Genomic DNA, 18,655 nt, shown 5'->3' with positions numbered 1-18,655 from the left:
TCTTGCCTGTTCCCAAGAAACCTCTATGATTTTTTTTCACAGGCATTTGTGAGCTCTCTGCACTGACACTAGGCATTGCATTCCTGTTGTCATTCCAAAATGTCATTATCAGTACCAAATATTGGCCTAATATAATACTTCTACTTGTTATTTCCAGACTGTACTTTCAGAAAATATATCAATCATTTTGATAATGGTGGCATATAATCAGAAGCTCATTTAAAGATGATCTCTAGTTATGTCCCTAAATATTTTTTGCTTCCCAGGAAATAATTTTCCATCCTATTGCTAGGGCCTGCTGCAGTGTCTGATCTTCAAAGGAGTGTAGAAAAGTTAGAATTCAGGAAAATATTTAAAATCTTCAAAATGTACCTCCTAATGTGACTACTTAAAATCCATTAAATAACTAGATAGCCTGTGCTCTACCTCAAGAGGCTTGCTTTAGTAATAATTAAATGAAATTTTATAGTGTGCGTGATGTAGAAGATTAGACATCATGGTTGTAATGATACTTTTTCCTGTTACTGCTTCTGTTTAAAGTAGAATAAAGTAACACAGTTGGGAGCAACATTTCTGGTGCTGTTATGATGTCGCTCTAGATAGACCACTTGACAGAATCAGAGTGCAGATATCGTTATACTGCTGCTTAAGAGCAGATATATTTTAATTATGTTTTCATCACTTTGTTAAGCTTATTTTAATGGAATTCTGAGTCAATCAACTAGAAATTATTCTTTCCTGTCACAATGCAAATGTTAATACTCTTCCAAATCCCCAGTGAAACGCAACATTTCTGAAATTGGAATTTGATTTTTGTTTGTTCATTTTTCATTCATTTTTAGCTTCCCAGTGAAGATACTGAAATATTTTTGAGTGCCTCACAGAGCTTATTATTGCTGGTTCAGCTGTATGGAGGGAGCAATCAGGAGAGTATGTCTCCAGAAAACATGGACAGCTTTGCTGAAGTACTGAAGTCCAAAGAAGACCCACGAGAACTTAAGCGTTTGTTGAAAATTGTTAAAAGACTGGTGAGTTGACATCTACCTTTTTCCAAAGTCTGCATGCTTCTTTTATATAATTTGATAAATTTTGGGCTGGTTTTTTCCCTCTCAAGGGAAAAAATATTTTTAAATAATTTTAAAACCAAAATATGCTAAGTTGAATATCATGTCTTTAAATGCCACTTTTCTGGAGAAGATAGCTTTCTACACTTAACACCTCTTACAAAAATGATGTAGGAATTCTCCTATTTCAGTTAACCATTCAGCAGTTTAAATAACTCATGCTATTTTTATACTTGTTTAGTAATTCAGCTCTATAAGGTATTGAAACCAATTTCTGAATGTCTTCTGAAAGAACTAACCTTGTAGCATTAAATATCTGTTCAGACACACAGTGGCTTATTTCACAGTGAATAAAAGCTATTTTATACTTGGAATAGGTTTGTGCATGGGCTGTTGAGTCTTCATTCTCACGGAGCTATAGGGACCACTTGTGCTGGAGTGGCTGTAATGTAGAGTGTAGAGAGCCAGGCAGTGGGAATTATGCAGGGGCTTCTGGTGATGATGTTGACACATAGAGGGTTCACTTCTGTCCTTCTCCAACACGGTGTAATGACAGCAGCTTATGTTTTTCAGGTAGCTTAGGAAGGAAATCTTTTGGTATCTGTAGCATTTTCTCAGATAATACTATAGGCTTTTATCTTGAGGTGTCTTAATGAGAAGCTTTGCCCGCAGTGTCAACAACCTTGCATTGTTTGAGTACTTCATCCTTTACTCTCCAAAAGCAGGAGCTTTCAGTTAAAAAAGGATAACTGCCCCAGTGTAAGAGGCAGGAGATCATTCAATTTTGCAGGTGTGGTGCTGACTACTAGAGTAAGACCATAATCCATGGCAGCAGGAATTAAAAGGAAGCAACTCCCTTGTAGAGATCTCAGAGATCGTCCTCTTTCTCCTGCCTGCTGTACTTGCATCACAGGAAAGTAAACACCATACCCTTCTTCCCTGTTTTGTCCAGCCCTATCTTGCCCTGAAAGAAGCATGAATATATAGAATTTTATGTGATGTTTAAAATTCTAAAGATACTTCCTATTGATTTTAGCTTGTACCTGTGCTACTCTTTCTGAATAATTGTTGTGATACATAGAACTGGTTTTTGCTTTTCTCCAAAAGCAATATAAGTAAAAAGGCAACAAAGTGTGAGGGAAGAGAACTGAGACTGCAATATACATATCTAGATTATTACATTTTAGAATAGCTACAGACTTGTTTATTTCTCTCAATTTTGAAGCCTAGTGTTCAAAAGTTAACCTAGTGTGCAGGATACTTAATATGTAAACTACTATTGACTATTTTAAGAGAACAAAGCTCTGCCATCACCTTTTGAACCTTGCAAGTTCCTGTACTTTAGGTTGCAGTTCTCTCCTTTGTATACCTGGTACTTGTTATTTATAACATCAGGCAAAGATTTTCAGTAATTATTGTAATGAGATCATATGATTTCTTTTGAATGCAGGGTTCATAGATAATTTGACAGATTATTTAAGAAGTAATATGTTATTTCTCTAAACCTTAAAAAGTCCTGTTCAGAGGAGATTATTATCTTGTCAAAATTGTCGTAATCACAAAAGACGTTGAAATATAATCATATCCATTTAAGAAGGATTCAGCCCACATCAGTTGAATTTTGTAGCCTAGGGCAGTGTTCTTTTTATATATCTGAGCAATATTTTAATAGAGAGATCAGTATATGCACCAATTTTCATTGTTGCAAATCAGTGCTTATACAGAGCAACTTTTCAGTTTGTGGTTACATTGACTTTGCTGGTACAGGCACAGGTATTGCTTGTGTACGACAGGAATGCACAAAAAGAGCTCCACGTGGTTGTGCTACAGAGGCCTTTATGGCATGTATTGCTGGAAATGTGGAATGGCATAGCAGTGTGACTACTTAACCTTGATTCAAGTGTTTTACATGACTGCAGTGAGCCAGTGGAGGCAGATATAACAATTTCAGAGCCTTCAGTTTCAGGCATATCAGAGGATTTGTTGATGTACAAGATTACCTTACCTTGATGAAATGGAATCTCATATCTATATGTTCTTATAACTTAATGATTAAACCACTGTGTTTTATCTCCAGTGGGCAGAAGGTTTTTTGAAAAAAAGTTGGAGATTTGACTTTATTTTGTTTTGTTCAGGTGTTCTAATGATCATTGTCAAATTTGACTAGCAAATTGACTGCAGGGCAATATAAACTTCTTGCAGCACTTTCTTTACTAATTGTTTTCCTACAATTTTGTTGCATGCATATTCTTAAACAGAAATAAAGATAATAGGCCAGACTTTGTACAGACTTAATACTGAAATCACTATGAACACAACCTTTTATAAGCTTTATTTTGCTGTAAAGAGTAATCATTAGGAGAGAAAATATGCTTTGAGCTAACTTCTGTAAGCACGTAAAGATATCTAAAAGCTCTAAAGAGGCAGCATTGACTGTCTTCTTTGTGTTTTCGTTGTAATTACCTCTTAGATTTCAAAGCTTTGGGTTCTGTCAAGCACAGGTTAACCCATTTTTTTACAAGAATGTTCTCTCACTGCCACTGATAAAAGGAACAGAAACGGCATAAAATTATTGAATTGAGGAACACAGTTTGGAGCTTTTTTCCTTCAGCCTTTGCACTAACTCTCTTGTTCTGATTGCTTCATCTTGGGTTAGACAATGCTGCTATTCAGATATACTTCATCTATTTTAGAAGCATTTTTGTAACTGATTGATGACATCAGAAGAGTGATCTCTCACTTTTTTAGTTCTGGAAACCTCTCCTGCCACTTGTCATGGAAATCACTATCTCATCATTCCATCTCTTCTGTGAATATATAGTGCATCTTATTATGAGTCCAGTAAATTACCTAGATAAAAATACTTTTTTTTTTTTTTAAATGAAACAGAAAAAATTTTCTTTTGGGAAGCAAGTAGTTGAGGTTTGCCTGCTTTACTGAGAAGTTTTTAATTTCTTTATTTCCCCAGAGGGAAAATATTTCTCTGCCATCCCAATTAATCATCTAGTATGTAATGTAAAGGCATTTTTTATAGAAATGGCCAATATCTTTCTACTGGACACATAATCACTGTGGGATTGCAGCTCACAAATAAATTATTTCAGCTTTCAGAAAAAGAGAAAACTATTTTTTGCTTCCATGCAGTAATAATGAAAAATTCCTCTGGGAAAAATGAGTAAATATTAGGCTTTCTGCACTCACAGTGAAGAGGGAACTTAATGTTCCCTTGTATACTTGTCAGAAAGGCTATTGAGTTCTACCTGAATCACACCTTTTTCTCCTGATTGTCTTTCTAGAATCTCATTTTCACTAATATGTGTTTCACAAGTGTCAAAAAGTTTTTTCATCTTTTTATTTGTGAGCAACTAAGACATTTAGGATGTCATCTGTCTGTCCTATACCCCATGGGGGTATGTATAAGCATTTCTCAAATCATTTTAGGCTGTGTAGTAAAGACATTAAGGGTAGAATGATAATACATGAACTGTGGCAAAATTCCATAGCATTCATTAACTTCATTGTAGGACTATTGAGCTCTAATTTCATTTCCCTGCAAATTTGAGTCACAGTAAGAGCATCACTATATACCTGCAGGCAAGTTTACTATCCTGTTTTCAATGTACCAAAGCCTGGGGAACCACTGATCACTGTCTAAGATGTCATTCAAATCATGCAGTCCTTAAGTGTTTCTGTCATGTAGATTAGCAGTGATATCATCCTCAGTTTTATACAAAGATCTGCTGCATTTGCTTCTCTTGAATAGACAGTTCCATGTTTGTATATAAAAATATATGTGTATATTTTTATTGTAATAGGTCCCAGATTAGATCCTTGTTACATTAATCCCTGATCATGCACTATGAGGACATTTAGAGCTTGTGGAGATACACAGTCCAAGTACACAATTGTTTGATTTAGAGTAGCAGTTCTGCAATCCTTCACTAAACTGAACTTCTTGCTGGAGGTTTGCTCCTCAGTAGATTCCCACTAGTACATCTATAGGGAACTTCCCTCACAGAAGGTAAAGCAAAATCCCAAGAGTTTCTCAGATAGCATCCTTTTTGCAACTTCAGCTCCAAGGACTCAGTGCCAGAAGGAGGTGCTTGTGCAGCAATTCCCAGAGGTCTGTTTTCCCATGGTCTTAAAAGGCTGCAGAAACCTGTTGGTGAATCTCCAGCTGTGGGAACACAGCACTCAAATAATCTCAAATTAGCTGGAGAAAATCTTTTATGTGGCCAGTAATTAATTTCATTAGTGGCTGAGATAATCCATAATATGCTATTGTTCTAAGGAATAATTTTATGACAGCTATGGTTGTTAGACTGTGAACACACTACTCACTTGTGGGTTGCTGACATGTATAGGTATACTCACTACAAAGAAAGAAGTTTTCCTGAAATTATACATGTTTTTAAAATTTGGGTGGCTCTTACAGGAACAATTTCTATCCTTCATTAGTGTTAATCTCTTATTTTCAAGTTGTTACCAAGCCTGCATCCCTTCTTTACAGACCATCTTTTGTTGGCTTCAGTCTACAAGAATAAAGTCCTTAAGATATTACCTTTGTGTATACGTTAAAAGGGAGCATTTCATTAGATGCAAACAACTTAGATCCTCCCAAATAGGAAGAAGCTAATCAGCATTAGGATACATTATGCAGATCATAACAGGATGTGTTGCTCGAAATCCTTTGAAATAAATACATGGGAAGGAAAATGCACCTTCACCCTTCCTGCTGTGTGGCAAAGCTCCTTCTGTATGCACACTCAGGCAGGGTTTTTTTAATAGTTTTAATGAAATTGGAGAGGATCTCCAGAGATGAGAGATGGGGAGGCCTCCAGCTCCCACAGTGACTTGGCAGCCTTCTGCCATGGTGCTTTCAGGCCTTGCCATACCTTGACACGGGGGCAACAAGCGGAGTGGTAAAATCACCCTGTCTCCAGGGGCAAGTGAGACTATTCTCCCCTCCTCCTCCACTGGGTTTTCATCTAGCTGCAAAGCAAGCTTCTAAGTATGGCTTTTTGAGTTTTGCCCATGGTTTGACTAAAACAATAACACTTTTTAAACAAAAAAATGCTACAGTGTTCCTGATGAATATGAATAGTCTGCAGAGGTATTTGTGAGTTAGATTGCTGGGCCAGGCCATTGCCATTGCTCAGGAAGCAGTACAGTCAATTTTACACCAAAGGTTTAAAAAAATTTGGCTTAAATTACTCAGAAGATGTATGCAGCTAATCACAGCTAATCTAATGCAATTTAAACAACAAATAAACAATTATTTAAATACAAAGAGTATAATTAGTGTAATTTAAAGAAAATCATTGTTTGATGGGCATAATTCTCTTGTGGCACAACCCCTATGCAGCACTTCATTGTTTACCAGAATGAAAATTGAGCCAATATTGATTAATTTATCTGAGCAATTTGGATTTTTGGTGGTCTAAGTAGTACTGAAGCTTTGAACTTTTTGTTCAGTTTGTAATGTCATACGGGCTCTACCAAATGCTCATGGAAATGAAATAGTGCACTTTCACCATTGAAACCTGATGGAATATTTTTTTAAGCTTAGTAAAACATTTTCAGTAGCTGGGAAGGAAAACAATTAATCAGTGTGTTTTTGTATAATCAAAACTTACTAATCCAGTTTTTTATCATGTATTCTACAAGCAATACCAGGTCCTAAGATATGTATTATTTAATCTATAACTATATACTTGCTATTAAGCATAACACAGCTTTTCAAAAAACACTTTTTAAAGTTCTGCATGAAGATGTTATTTGTGTGTGTAGTAATACTTAGGATATCCAGATGTGAGAGGGATCCTGAAGTTTAGTTACATTTGAGATACCATGACATTCTTTATAGTACTATACATGGTTAATTTTACCTGGCCTGACTGGATTCTGAGTAGTGAAATCCCAGACACAGTTTTTCACTATAGATCTGATAAGAATTTTTATTTTTAGTCTGGAATTATTAGCTACTGTTTCACCTTAGGGGCATGTGCATGTTTCATCTGTGTGCCTGGCTTATGGAGTTTGTGAAGGGCTAAATTCAGGCTCAATTATACTTTGAGAAACTAATGGAGTGTTTTCAGGATGCTGAGTAGTAGGACAATATGTTAGCAGTGTCTTGACATTTTTGACACTTTCTTTCTATGCTTTCTGCTGGAGGAGGGGGAAGAATAGTTTGATATTTAGATTTACACATTTGGTTAGAGCACTGATATAATTTTAATAGGCCTTTTCCATTTCTGATTGCCTTCCTTTTAATTTACCTTTTTGATTTTTACAATAACCTTCTTTTGGTTGGCCAGAATTCTTAAGCACAGCATTTTAAAATTAAATGCTGATGGGGTTTATTCCAGTGTTTATCCTTCTGTCTTATGAAATGAAACAGAATGAGTATCCATGAATAATTCTCCATGACTGATGCAGTCCCTGAAATTCTTATCTTCTTCCATCTTGTCACTTTGGATCCTGTCTAGAAGCTCTGTAGCTCTTATCAGATTGAAGAAAACTTTGCTATTTTGTGACCCAAAGCACTAGATGGTACAGGAATGCTCTACTGTTTGTTTGTTTTTTTCTTTTCCCCTTCTTCTCATACTAAAAGCAAATATTTAAATCTTGATAAGATTGTCCAGGGTTATGGGATCACTTATTTCTGCCTACGTCAGAATCCTGTTCTGCTGAGTGAATTTAGTATGTCTCTGACTACAATTGCTGTATTAAATGAGATGCAGAATAATATCAGTTCTGTGGCTGAAAAGGCTGGGATGGTAAATGGTAGGGCTACTAATTCACTTTATGTGATATGGATTATATCCCTGTGTATCTCTAACTACAAACACAATGTATCTTCTTTTTTGTGTGTGTCTTGGGATACTCTTAACTCAAAGTGTCAAGAATTTTTAGCAGCTCTGAAAATTGAAATTTTATTTTAATTGGATCTAAGGTGAGAGATTTTTTTTAACTGCTGATTATTGGAGCCCCAAAGCCTATTGGATCAGAAACACTAGGCTTCATGGAACCTGTGCTAAAATCCTGGTCCTCACATAACATTTTGCTAAAGAGAATATATTAACACAAATCAAATAGGATTGAATTATTAAAAATCTTCTCTCATCCTGAATTTTAAGACCAAGTTGCACATATTTCCATGTTCTGTAGCATTAATGGGGGCATATAAGCTGTAGGTGCTGATTTCATTATTATTATAACTGAATTCCATTAGTCTGTAGACTGGGACCTCATTGTGATTAGCTCAATCCAAGCATAGTAAAAAATAATTTCTTGCTCCAGAGAACAATCCAGCTTGTTTCCTGTATTCAAAATAGGATCAAGAAATGGCCTGAAAGTGACTCTTCCTAAGAGGAAATATTTTGACTCAAAATCACCATTCTGGGTAAAACAGATCATTGAACAATGATCAGTTCTTGTGCAAGCAAGTATGAATGTTTGACTAGTTCATTACTAACATAAAAGAATCTTCATTCAGTCTTCATTTTATTAAAAATTTAAATTCTTATGGTCATAGGAGTATTTTGAAATCCTTGGTCTTCATGTGAAGTTGTTACCAGAAACTAAAAGAGCTTTGGAAGATTTTGGTTGCCAGTGTTGAAGGTGAGATATAGTTACATGTAAAATGGTTTACTGTTAGTTTTTGCAAACTTATATTGCAAACCCTTCAACAAGACCTCCCTTTTTCATTGCATCCATTCTCTTGCTCCATCTTCTTGCTGACAAGTTTACTGAAGGTGAAATAGTCTGTTACATTGTGTCAGGAAATTTTTTAACTATGGTGTACCAGGATGAAATCTAATGTAGGAGTTAGATTCCCTACTGAAAAGGAGTGCTCCTTCCTTTGACTTCTAAATCACCCAGTAGTGGACAATCGGAGTAAAAGGTCTTGAAATAACCTCTTTGTTAATCCTCATTGCTCCCTTATTTACCTTGCTATTGTTTCTTTCTATTGAAAAAACTATTAAAATAATAGAACTATTGAAAAAAAAGTTGATTTTTAAATTATATTTCAACTTATGCACTTTTACAAGGCATCCAACAAACATTACCTGTATTTCACTTGTCTGTATCCTTGCTCTCTTCATCTTAAAAGGCTGGAGCATTGCTGAAAAGCTGGTGTTTTCCAAAATCTTGCCATGAGCAAATTTACAGGTCATACAGAGCTTGATTTTAAAAGCAGTGTGTGGATGCAGATATACAGGGAATATAGTTGGAGTGTTTTTATTGGAGAGGGAGACAGTCCTTGTCCATCAGGCTGTGAAGATAGGTAACTCTGAGGCACATAAATTAGACAAAGGAGACAAAAACCCTGACAGTGAATTTCAGATATAGGTTATCTGTCTGATGGAAATTGTGAGTAAATATATAGAAGTAGAACAAAGGTATGCTGGTCATGGCAATGAGCAAGAAATACAACCATTTAGAGCAAAATTAAGGCACTGTTTAGGAAGTTAGAGATTGTTGGAAAGGTCAAAGATGAAAATTACTTTAGAAGTATCGGTCAAAACATAAGTGCAGTGGAAGAAAGAAAAATACTAAATTTTTTTTCCTGGATATCTCATGCATGTAAGGGTTGCTTAAGGCATTTGTTTACAACAAGTACCTGCTTCTAAGGTTCCCTAACAGAGAGCCCGTGATCACAGGCTAATCCCTGCAATGTTATCATTCAATGTTATCATAAAGCACATCTGTGCTTTATGAACATGGTGCTGCACAATTTTAGATGACTATGGTCCATGTAAATGAAACAAGGTTATATTTAAAAATAGCATTTGTGTGTATTGAGGTTAGGTCTTCAGTAGATTTCTACAGTAACTTACCCTCCTCTCCAAGTTCAAAGTGTTTCAACCCAGCATCTTCAGTGATGTAACATCAACATTTTAAATTATGAAGACTCTACTAGTTAAACATTTATAAAGTGCCCAGTGCTGTCATTTCTTTAAACTATTAAAATGTAATGGTTTTATATGAACATCATTATAAATTTATAACAAATGTAATTTGTGGTGATGCAGTGTTCTATGGGCTGCAAATTAGTGTCCTAAATTTCACACAGCAGATGCTTTCTCTGGGATGCAGTGCCTAGTTGATGAGTTCATATGATGCAGCATAAGAATATCTCACTATTTGCATTCCAGCTCTACTCTACTTATACAGCTTGCTTTTTTAGACCACTCGGGGCATTTTGAGAGTGTTGAAGTTGACACACAATTCTCAGTCTTGTCAAAAACTTATGATTTCCTAAATTCTTTAATATCAGTAAAAGAGTACTTCTTCCAGAAATATGGAGTGTTCATTAGTAATGAGTCAACAGGTGCATGTAGTTTCATATCATCCAATAGTTCAAATTACCTAAAATAAATTTTTTTAAGGAATTATATTGGTGTACTTAATTGCAAGAGAGCTACTGTGGAGCATAAGCCCAGTGTACATTGAAAAGTCAAAATGGTATGTTCCACAGTGCATATTTTACCTCATGGATGAAAATCTCATTTTTGTGCTGTAAATCCTTGGATATTGTAATGTATAGAGGTATTGCATGTTAGAATCACATCAGAAAAAGATAATTTAAAGCAAAACCTGCCCCATCTGTGCTAAACAAAATGCACATATAAAAATCTGCCATATATACAGGATGTGAGATATATATATGTGATGGGGGGGGGGGGGTATGCTAAACATTGGAATCCACCAGACTAATAATTTAAACAAAAAACCCCATTATTTGTAACTGCAATTTACTATATTCCCATTTCATCACTTAAAAATAGAAGAAAGAGTCAAGGTAGAATACCCTTTGTTCATTCTGACTGAATGCTTCCTTTGTGGCTTTTCATGCAAGATGCCAGTGTTTCCAGGGAAGTGCCAGCACAGGGCTCTCTGTGTGTGCTCTGGGCAGAGGTTTCCCTGCAATGGGCTTGAGGAGATAGAAAGGCAGAATTTCCCAAGGGAGCTTGGGCGCAGGGCTGCTTGTCCTGAGTGCTGGAGCAGAAAAGCTCTGCAGAGCTTATTAGTAAAGCAGCATTTTGTCAGCTGTAAAATTTTAAGTAAGAGTCCTTACTGAGTAACTGTATGTCGCTTATTTTCATTAGAGCAACAGTCTGCACAAAGGAGGTTAGAGTTAAAATCAATGTAACATTAATCTTTAAAAATCAAATAATTCCCATGGAAATGAGTATATTAACACATCCTCATACTTCTACTTTTTTGCAAGGTACTACCAGTATTTAAATACTATAAAAGCTAATTTTTAGCATATGTGATAAAACAGCAGGTGTGCATAAAGCATAAAAGGAATTGTGGTTTATAAAGATCAGGGCTCTTGTAATGTTAAGCCATTAGTACAGTTTAGTATTTGCAATATAAATGGGAGTGTATTCACAAAATGGCACACAATATTTCTTTTCAAAGTCCTAAGACAGCTAGGAGTAGTTTGTGCAACCTGTATCAGTCAGTTATGTGAGACCTTGACTCTGCTAATATAGCAATATTTCTTTTAGTTTGGTGAGGAAAATTCTTACTGCTGAAAAAGAAATTATCGATATCATTGAAAGACCTAAATAATATGCCCTCAGAATTGCTGAAGTAGACTGCTGCTCCACTGAGGAGCTCTGATGGCATCAGAGAGATGCTCATGCAATTTATTCACGTAATTGTAGTTCCAAGATTATATATATATTACATTTTGGAAGTGATGGTATGTAATCATGATTGATTTTATAGAATCTTCTAGTCTCTATATCACCATTATATTTGATAGGATCTTTTTCTTAACGTGTCTTATTCTACATTTCCACCTCTAGTTGTATGGTTTCGATGCTTCATTCCATTCCTTAGTTACAGATGCTCCTGGCTTTTTTTTTCTTGAAACTTTTTTTTTAATGAAGCTGAAAGCAATGGATGTTGGAGATTGGATGACCAATTTTAGTGTTAAAATACCTTCTCTCATCTTACATTTTGACCACTGCATATTTCAACAAAATTTTATTTTCCCTCTTGCAGCTTCATACTTAAGGTTTGCATATCTATTTATGATCTCAAGAGCACATAATTGCATTAGCATACTGTTATGGGCTTGTGTGTGTGCATCTATTAGGCTTATATACTCTTCTGTAATCCTTTTAAATTTTCTCATGAAGTTATAATTTATCCTGGTTTTTAGTATTTCCATCTACATAATGGCTAAAAGTTTTTAAAATTGCAAGGATTTAAAATAGCTTAATTTTCCAAATTTAGTTGCAGAGGTTCCTAAGGAAATTTATTTTCCTGGAAGTACTAATTACTTCTTATGAATGTCACATCTACAAAAGTTTCTCTGATTTGGCTGCCAAAATCATTAGGTATTCTAAGTCCTAGTCCTTTATTTCTCTTATAAAAGGATTGAAAGAAGAGACCAAAGAACTGATGAGGAACCAGAAATTCCATGGAATATGACTCCTTTTTTTTAAAGAATTTTAATTATATTAAAGTTCCCTCAGTTGTACATTTCAAGAAGATGAAATATAATGAATTAGGATGCTGTAATATGAGACTAAGTTATGTGGGAAGCCTGATAGTCTTCCTACAAACAAAACTAGAATCAGTTGGCTTTTGGGTTGTGAAGCTTGTATCTGTCTTTTTCCTCACTTCCCTTTCAACAAATTGTTTTAACTGGGAGATGAACCCAGTAACAATGTAATTAAGCTTTTGACCCATTAAGTTCAAATGGCTTTGAAATGAGGTGGACCAGATTTGTCTATCCCTGCTAGAAAATAAAAGCAGCCAAACATCAATCTGCCAAGATTGTTTTATTCAACTTTTACCTAATACCTTGTAGAGTACTTTCAGAACTTGAAAAATTATGGTACTTCTACTTGAACTTGGATGAGAAGGTGGAACACAAATGTAATCACTCTGACAGTGATTTAGTGATCCCAGAACATCTGGGAGTAAAGCCAGGTGAAGAGGACAGTGGCAGGATGTGGATTGGAATGTGAAAGGAGCAGCACTGACTACTGCTTAACACCTGTAAGTGAGAAAGAAAAATAATGATGTCTTGAAATGGGTAGAGGTGAGAAATGTAAGTGAGTGATGAACACTCTCTTAATATCTTGGCAGTGTGGCAGTTCTGAATGTAATTTCCAAACAATATGGAACACATAAGATTTTGAGACTACTGAATATAATAATTTCAGTGTGATAAGATTCTCATGTCCTGTTCTGTACAGCCTGTCCTCTCTGTAGTGCTGCTTTGCTCCAGCTTCCCACCCACCCTACTGGGGTTAAGTTTGCAGCCTTTCTGTTCCAGAAGAAAGGAAGAAAATAGGTTGGAGGCTGTGGTACTTCTCATGTAGCTTTCTTTTCTTCCCTCTGATGAGCAGGGATGTATCTCCCACTCTGCTGCAAAAAAAAAAAAAAAAAAAAAAAAAAGGATCAGAGCTGGACTTTTATGTTCTAATGTCCAAAGTGGGGAATGCACTTCAGTAAAGCAGTGTTTATTCAGCAACACTGTAAGGAATGAGAAGAGGCATCAAAACCACCATGAATTATAGTGTCATCATTGGATGAGGTGTTCTAGGGATGTTTTCTAGCCACAATCACAATTATAGTGAGAATAGCAAGTTACTTGAACCCTGATCCAAAAGACTCAATAATACAATATTTAGTGGTATTGTGCTAATGTCATGTGGGACACAAATGTTATAGCCCATCAATTTGTTTTAAGGAAAGCAAAAGGAATGTTTCTGTTTCAAACAGAAAACCAACCAGTATACATGAAATAGCTGGACAGCTGTTGGTCCTGCACTAATAAAGCAGCTGTAGGTGCAGAGGCCTCTGCAGCCCTCAGTCTTCCATGAGCCCAGCTGCTCTGCAAGGCTGCCAGTGCAGGTGCACTCACCCATGCAGGGTGCTCCAGCATCCAGGTTCCTCCATGCAGGAGGAGCTGAGCTCCAGCCAGACCTGAGACCACACTTGCAGTACAGAAAGTATGTGTGTCTGGTCTAGGGACCACTGCAGAATGCAAGCATCACCTTTGTGTCTCAAGCTTGTGGTCTTGGTTTTGTCTGGAAACTTAAGATATGTAACTAGAAGGGTCAATCTGATAAAAAAGTGAGTTTGTATCACTTGGTTGGCTGAGCTCTTTATTTTTAACTGTTCACTGAATAGCCGTTCCTTTTTGATGCTGTATATTACCATTAGTCAGAGCTAAAATAATTTGTCAGACTAGTACAAGTTATGTCAGACCAAACAAACATATTTCCTAATACCAAGTGCAGAAAAAAGGCCAGGAGAGAAGGTAGACTTGTACATACTTAATTATATATTTCCAGAAGTAAGAAAGACCAGCCCTTAAATTCAGTGGTGGTGCTAGAGCTGCAAATTCTGGCTTTCAGTTCACCACTACAGCAAACCTGAAGAAAAATCCAGGGAAACAGGTTATATATTTGTTCCATAATTAATATATTGCTAGATGTAATGTTTGAAATACTGAGGTAATTTATGAGAGAGTTGTCACAGTTTTCATATAAAAATAGGAAAATCAAATCAAGAAGAGTATAGTATTTACTGCCACTCAAATGACTTGCAAAGCTCATTATTTTTGTGTTATTTTCCTGACATTAATCTTTTCACTAAAACTATGTGGTTGAAAATAGAGGGATAATTAGCATTAGCCCATTTATGAGGAACTGTTCGCGACAGAAACGTATTTATTGTTGTGTACAATTAAAATATGATGTGAACACATGAGAATTTACATTAAAACAAGATTGCAGCTTGTCAGCAGTTTCCTTTGTTCAGCTGTGTGTTTATTAGGCTACAGCTGCTCACCTACTTTTATATGACTTTATAATAATAGCAACATGTTCATTATTGGAGATGTCTAAGCTAGTTTGATTACACAATATACATAGCAAAAATATATCTGATATAATCTTTGTTAACGAATTAGATCTGGAAGTAAGATTATATACCAACAGGAAAAAAAATACATTCTTGTTTCATCTCTTTATTGTTTTGGCTTTGTTTGGGTTTGTTTTTTTTTTTAAATTGATTCCTTGCAGTAAGTGTTGTTTATACATAGCACCTAGGGTGATTTATGTAGATTATTTTCCTGGTTTATTTTGACAACTTCAGTGCATCTGCAAATAAACAACTTGAAACCTGTCAGAAAAAAAAGCAGACACTTTTTTTTCCTAATTCTGTCATTATACCAAGTGATTTCTGCAGTATAGCAATTGGTATTAGTTTATGTATTTTAGGATCTTTGGTACTCGTAATCCCATTATTGTGAGTTTCAACATTATATTCCTTGGCATAGATAAGCCATGGTGGGAGGTCATAGCAAAAGACACTTTTCCAGCTCCTGTAACTGGATGAGTGGTATTTCAGAGTCTACAAAATGGAAAGCAAAAGTTTTTTCTGTCATTAGTACCCTACTGAAACACAACATCCTAAAGGAAAGCAAGGCAAGATACTTTTCTGGCCTGGAGGAGATGTGATCAAGCATAGAGGAGCTGTTAGCAAGTCCCAATAAGAAGTTTTAAAAGAAAGTTCTAGGAGCCTTTCTACGTGGAAAAGTTTTGTGCTTTTGGGAGCAAAATAGGTCATCATGTTGTCAGTGTACCTGGAGGCTGATACACCAGCATTATTAACTTGTGCTGAATGGCTCGCACTGTTCTTCAGTCAGAGAAAATATCGGTCACAATATTCACAATTGGTCACAAATTTCACGAATTATTGGTCACAATATTGGTCACAAATTTCACAATTTTTTTTCCTGTCACTATGTGCAAGTCTAGCTACTGTGTGAACTTTCTGAGAAGATAGGTATCAAATTGCTCAGCTTTCATGCTTGTTCCATGTCTCTTATAGCTGTCAATGTTATTTCTGTTTAGAGGGTTTTATTTCTCATACTTGGAACTGTGTATAGACACAAAGTCATAGTCCGTGACTTTGACCAGAATCTTCTGGAGCAGAAGCAGGGCGAATAAATGAACAATCACTTTCACTAACAAAATTAACATTTTAAATATATATTTCATTAATGTGAACAGAAAGAACTGTTCTGAAGTATTTTCTTCTGACTTTCCTTATGGGAAGCAAATTTCCTCTCTTCAGCTTGTTAGTATCTTTTAGAAGTTTCTTTGCATGCCTATCACCTCATTTGTTACTTTTACTTTAGGTGGAAAAGTAGCAAACTCTTACTTGTTTGGGAAGTGTTCAGGTACTGCTAGAGTTATGATAGTAGGCAACCCAGCATGCTCTGCAATTGAATGCTTCCTGCTGCTTCAGGATGCACTGCTTCAATTACTGGTATTTCTGGGGGGAGTTTCTGAGGGATCTATCTTTCCTTTCTGTTATTTCTTCTGCGATTTCCTTTGGAGAAAAGTTTCCCAAGTCCCGTGAAGTCTCACTGCCCTGTATGAATTTTAAATTCAGTGTAAATGCCAAGCAGTATTTACAACTGTGGTCTAGTTTCATTTCTGATTTTAATGTGGTATTTCTGCTACTTTTTATCTAAATGTAAAATCATTGACATTGATTTTAATGGATTATGTTCTCATAAATTATTGTTTCATTTACATAAAATAATTTATGGAAGAATATCTTGATATTCTAATGCAAAAATTATGGTGCTTCTAGTTAACTAATTAGTGGTGTCAGTAGTTTTCTAGAATTATGCCACTTACCACATAGTAATCTCCTTACAGTACTTTCCTAATTCTAATCTCAAAACCATTGAGCTGAGTATGTGGGCAGACTCTTCTGTGTGACACTTTAGTGGTTTGTCCTCAGATGGTATTTTTACCATTGCAGCTCTAGCTCAAATCTGATTATTAATTTTAAAATGTGGAGCAACTCATAATGATCATTACACATTCCTGTGAAGTCCCAGAGTAAAAAATCCACAAATACGTTAATGTTCTTACGCTTGAAAACTGAGGTTTATAAAACCCATAGTTTTAACATTGTAGAAATCACCACTCGTGAAAGTTTAATCATAGATTTAAAACTGACTGTGATCTGAAGCAAAGAAGGAAGGAAGAGGAGGTGCAAGATAGAAGACAGGTAGAAGTATCCCTGTACAAGAGCATCTGAGCTTAACCTTGAATAGCAGAATTTCTTGACAGGGATTTGTACTATCCCTTCTGCATACAGAAATGAGATAGGTATGATACTCAGAAAATGCACTCATATCCTGAAGTTGTCAAAAAAGAAAATGAATTTGATAGTGTTATTGAACCCTGGAAGAATTAGACATAGTTCTTGGAAGACTGAATTTTAAATAGTGTTAATTAAAATGTGACCTACTATCTTTTACTTCTCAGTTGAATTTGTATTTTTTTCTTTCATGTTTTTATTCTATCACAGGGATTTTTTATATTTTTTTAGCTCCTCAAAATCCACTTTTGCTCATAAATGTAGCTCATATTGATTGGTGTGCTTCCACTCAAATGGCCCAGAAATGCAGCTAAGAAAGCAACGTGAGATGGTGTTATGAGAGGTTTCATGTACATCTCTCAAGAAATGCATCCTCCACTTATGTGCATGTTTGCAGTGTCACTGAGGAGGGAGTCTCATAGTTTTAATCCTTTTGACTTCTTACTTTTTCAGTCTGGATGAACAATTATATCAAAGAAAAATGTTTTGGCTTACTGAAGATGCAGATAAATAGATTTGGTTAAAACTTGGGAACTAGTACCAAAACTCAAAGCCAATGTTAATTTTCTTGTAGTGCTTGTGGGAACAGCAGTGAATATTGATAGGATGCAATGCGAGTCAAATTAATCTTTTGCAGTGGCCATTAATAAAACAGTATGTTTCTCTTCACTGAAGCTGATATCTTCAGAAGGCAGAATGTTTTCATGCAAGTAAGAAAAGTTTAAAGAAAGGAAATGAATGTGTTTGTGACAGCTTATGTTTTTAGCAAATAATTTTCTTTTTAATTTTGAATGGCAGAATAGTAGTTGTAGTACTTCAAAAATATTTAAGACAAAATGTATTCTACATACCTAATATAGGTACTTCACCTCTGAAGTTTTCAGCCTTGATGTACCTGTAAAGCTGAACACAACTTTTTGGGAAGGAAATATTTAGTGTACATATTTGAATTTGGCAACTCTGCCTTTCTGACCCTGATTTTTATGTATGTTTAACCAACATTGGTTTATTGATCGAAGAAAAGGACTGGGGAGGGAAGGGGATCAAGCCAAATGAGGTATCATTAGAGGGAAAAAGTTTCAGCAGAAAAGAGAAAGTTTTAATCCTAAATGAAAGTTTTTTTTTCATTTTTGTATTTATTTTAAACACTTGTCCTTCATGAAATTCAGTCAAATTTCAAACAAAAATTGGTTTTATAAATGGTATACTGAGACACCTCACAGAAAAAATTGCAGTGCAAATTACTTTGAGACTTTCAAAGCTTGATTTTGTTTCATTAGTAGTATTATGGTTCTTATCGAGGAGGTAGCACATTTTACTAATTAATCTCTGCTAACAATTATATGGATCTGTGTTAATAATTGAATGAATCTTCAATAACTTTCAAATTCCTATTTCTGTCATTAGTCAAATGAAGGCTACTT

General features: G+C 35.4%; 1 protein-coding gene across 1 annotated transcript in view; it reads left to right on the top strand.

Moving 5' to 3' along the window:
- The window catches only part of ULK4 (unc-51 like kinase 4), a 207,277-nt gene that overhangs the window by 152,370 nt on the left and 36,252 nt on the right, over positions 1 to 18,655 (top strand). Inside the window, exon 33 of the mRNA XM_068186673.1 lies at positions 843 to 1,028. Coding sequence (XP_068042774.1) covers positions 843 to 1,028 — 186 coding nt within the window. The remainder of the gene's footprint in view (positions 1 to 842; positions 1,029 to 18,655) is intronic.

Source organism: Anomalospiza imberbis, chromosome 1, assembly GCF_031753505.1.
Source record: "Anomalospiza imberbis isolate Cuckoo-Finch-1a 21T00152 chromosome 1, ASM3175350v1, whole genome shotgun sequence".
NCBI lineage: Eukaryota > Metazoa > Chordata > Aves > Passeriformes > Viduidae > Anomalospiza > Anomalospiza imberbis.
This window is presented reverse-complemented; position numbering and strand designations above follow the sequence as displayed.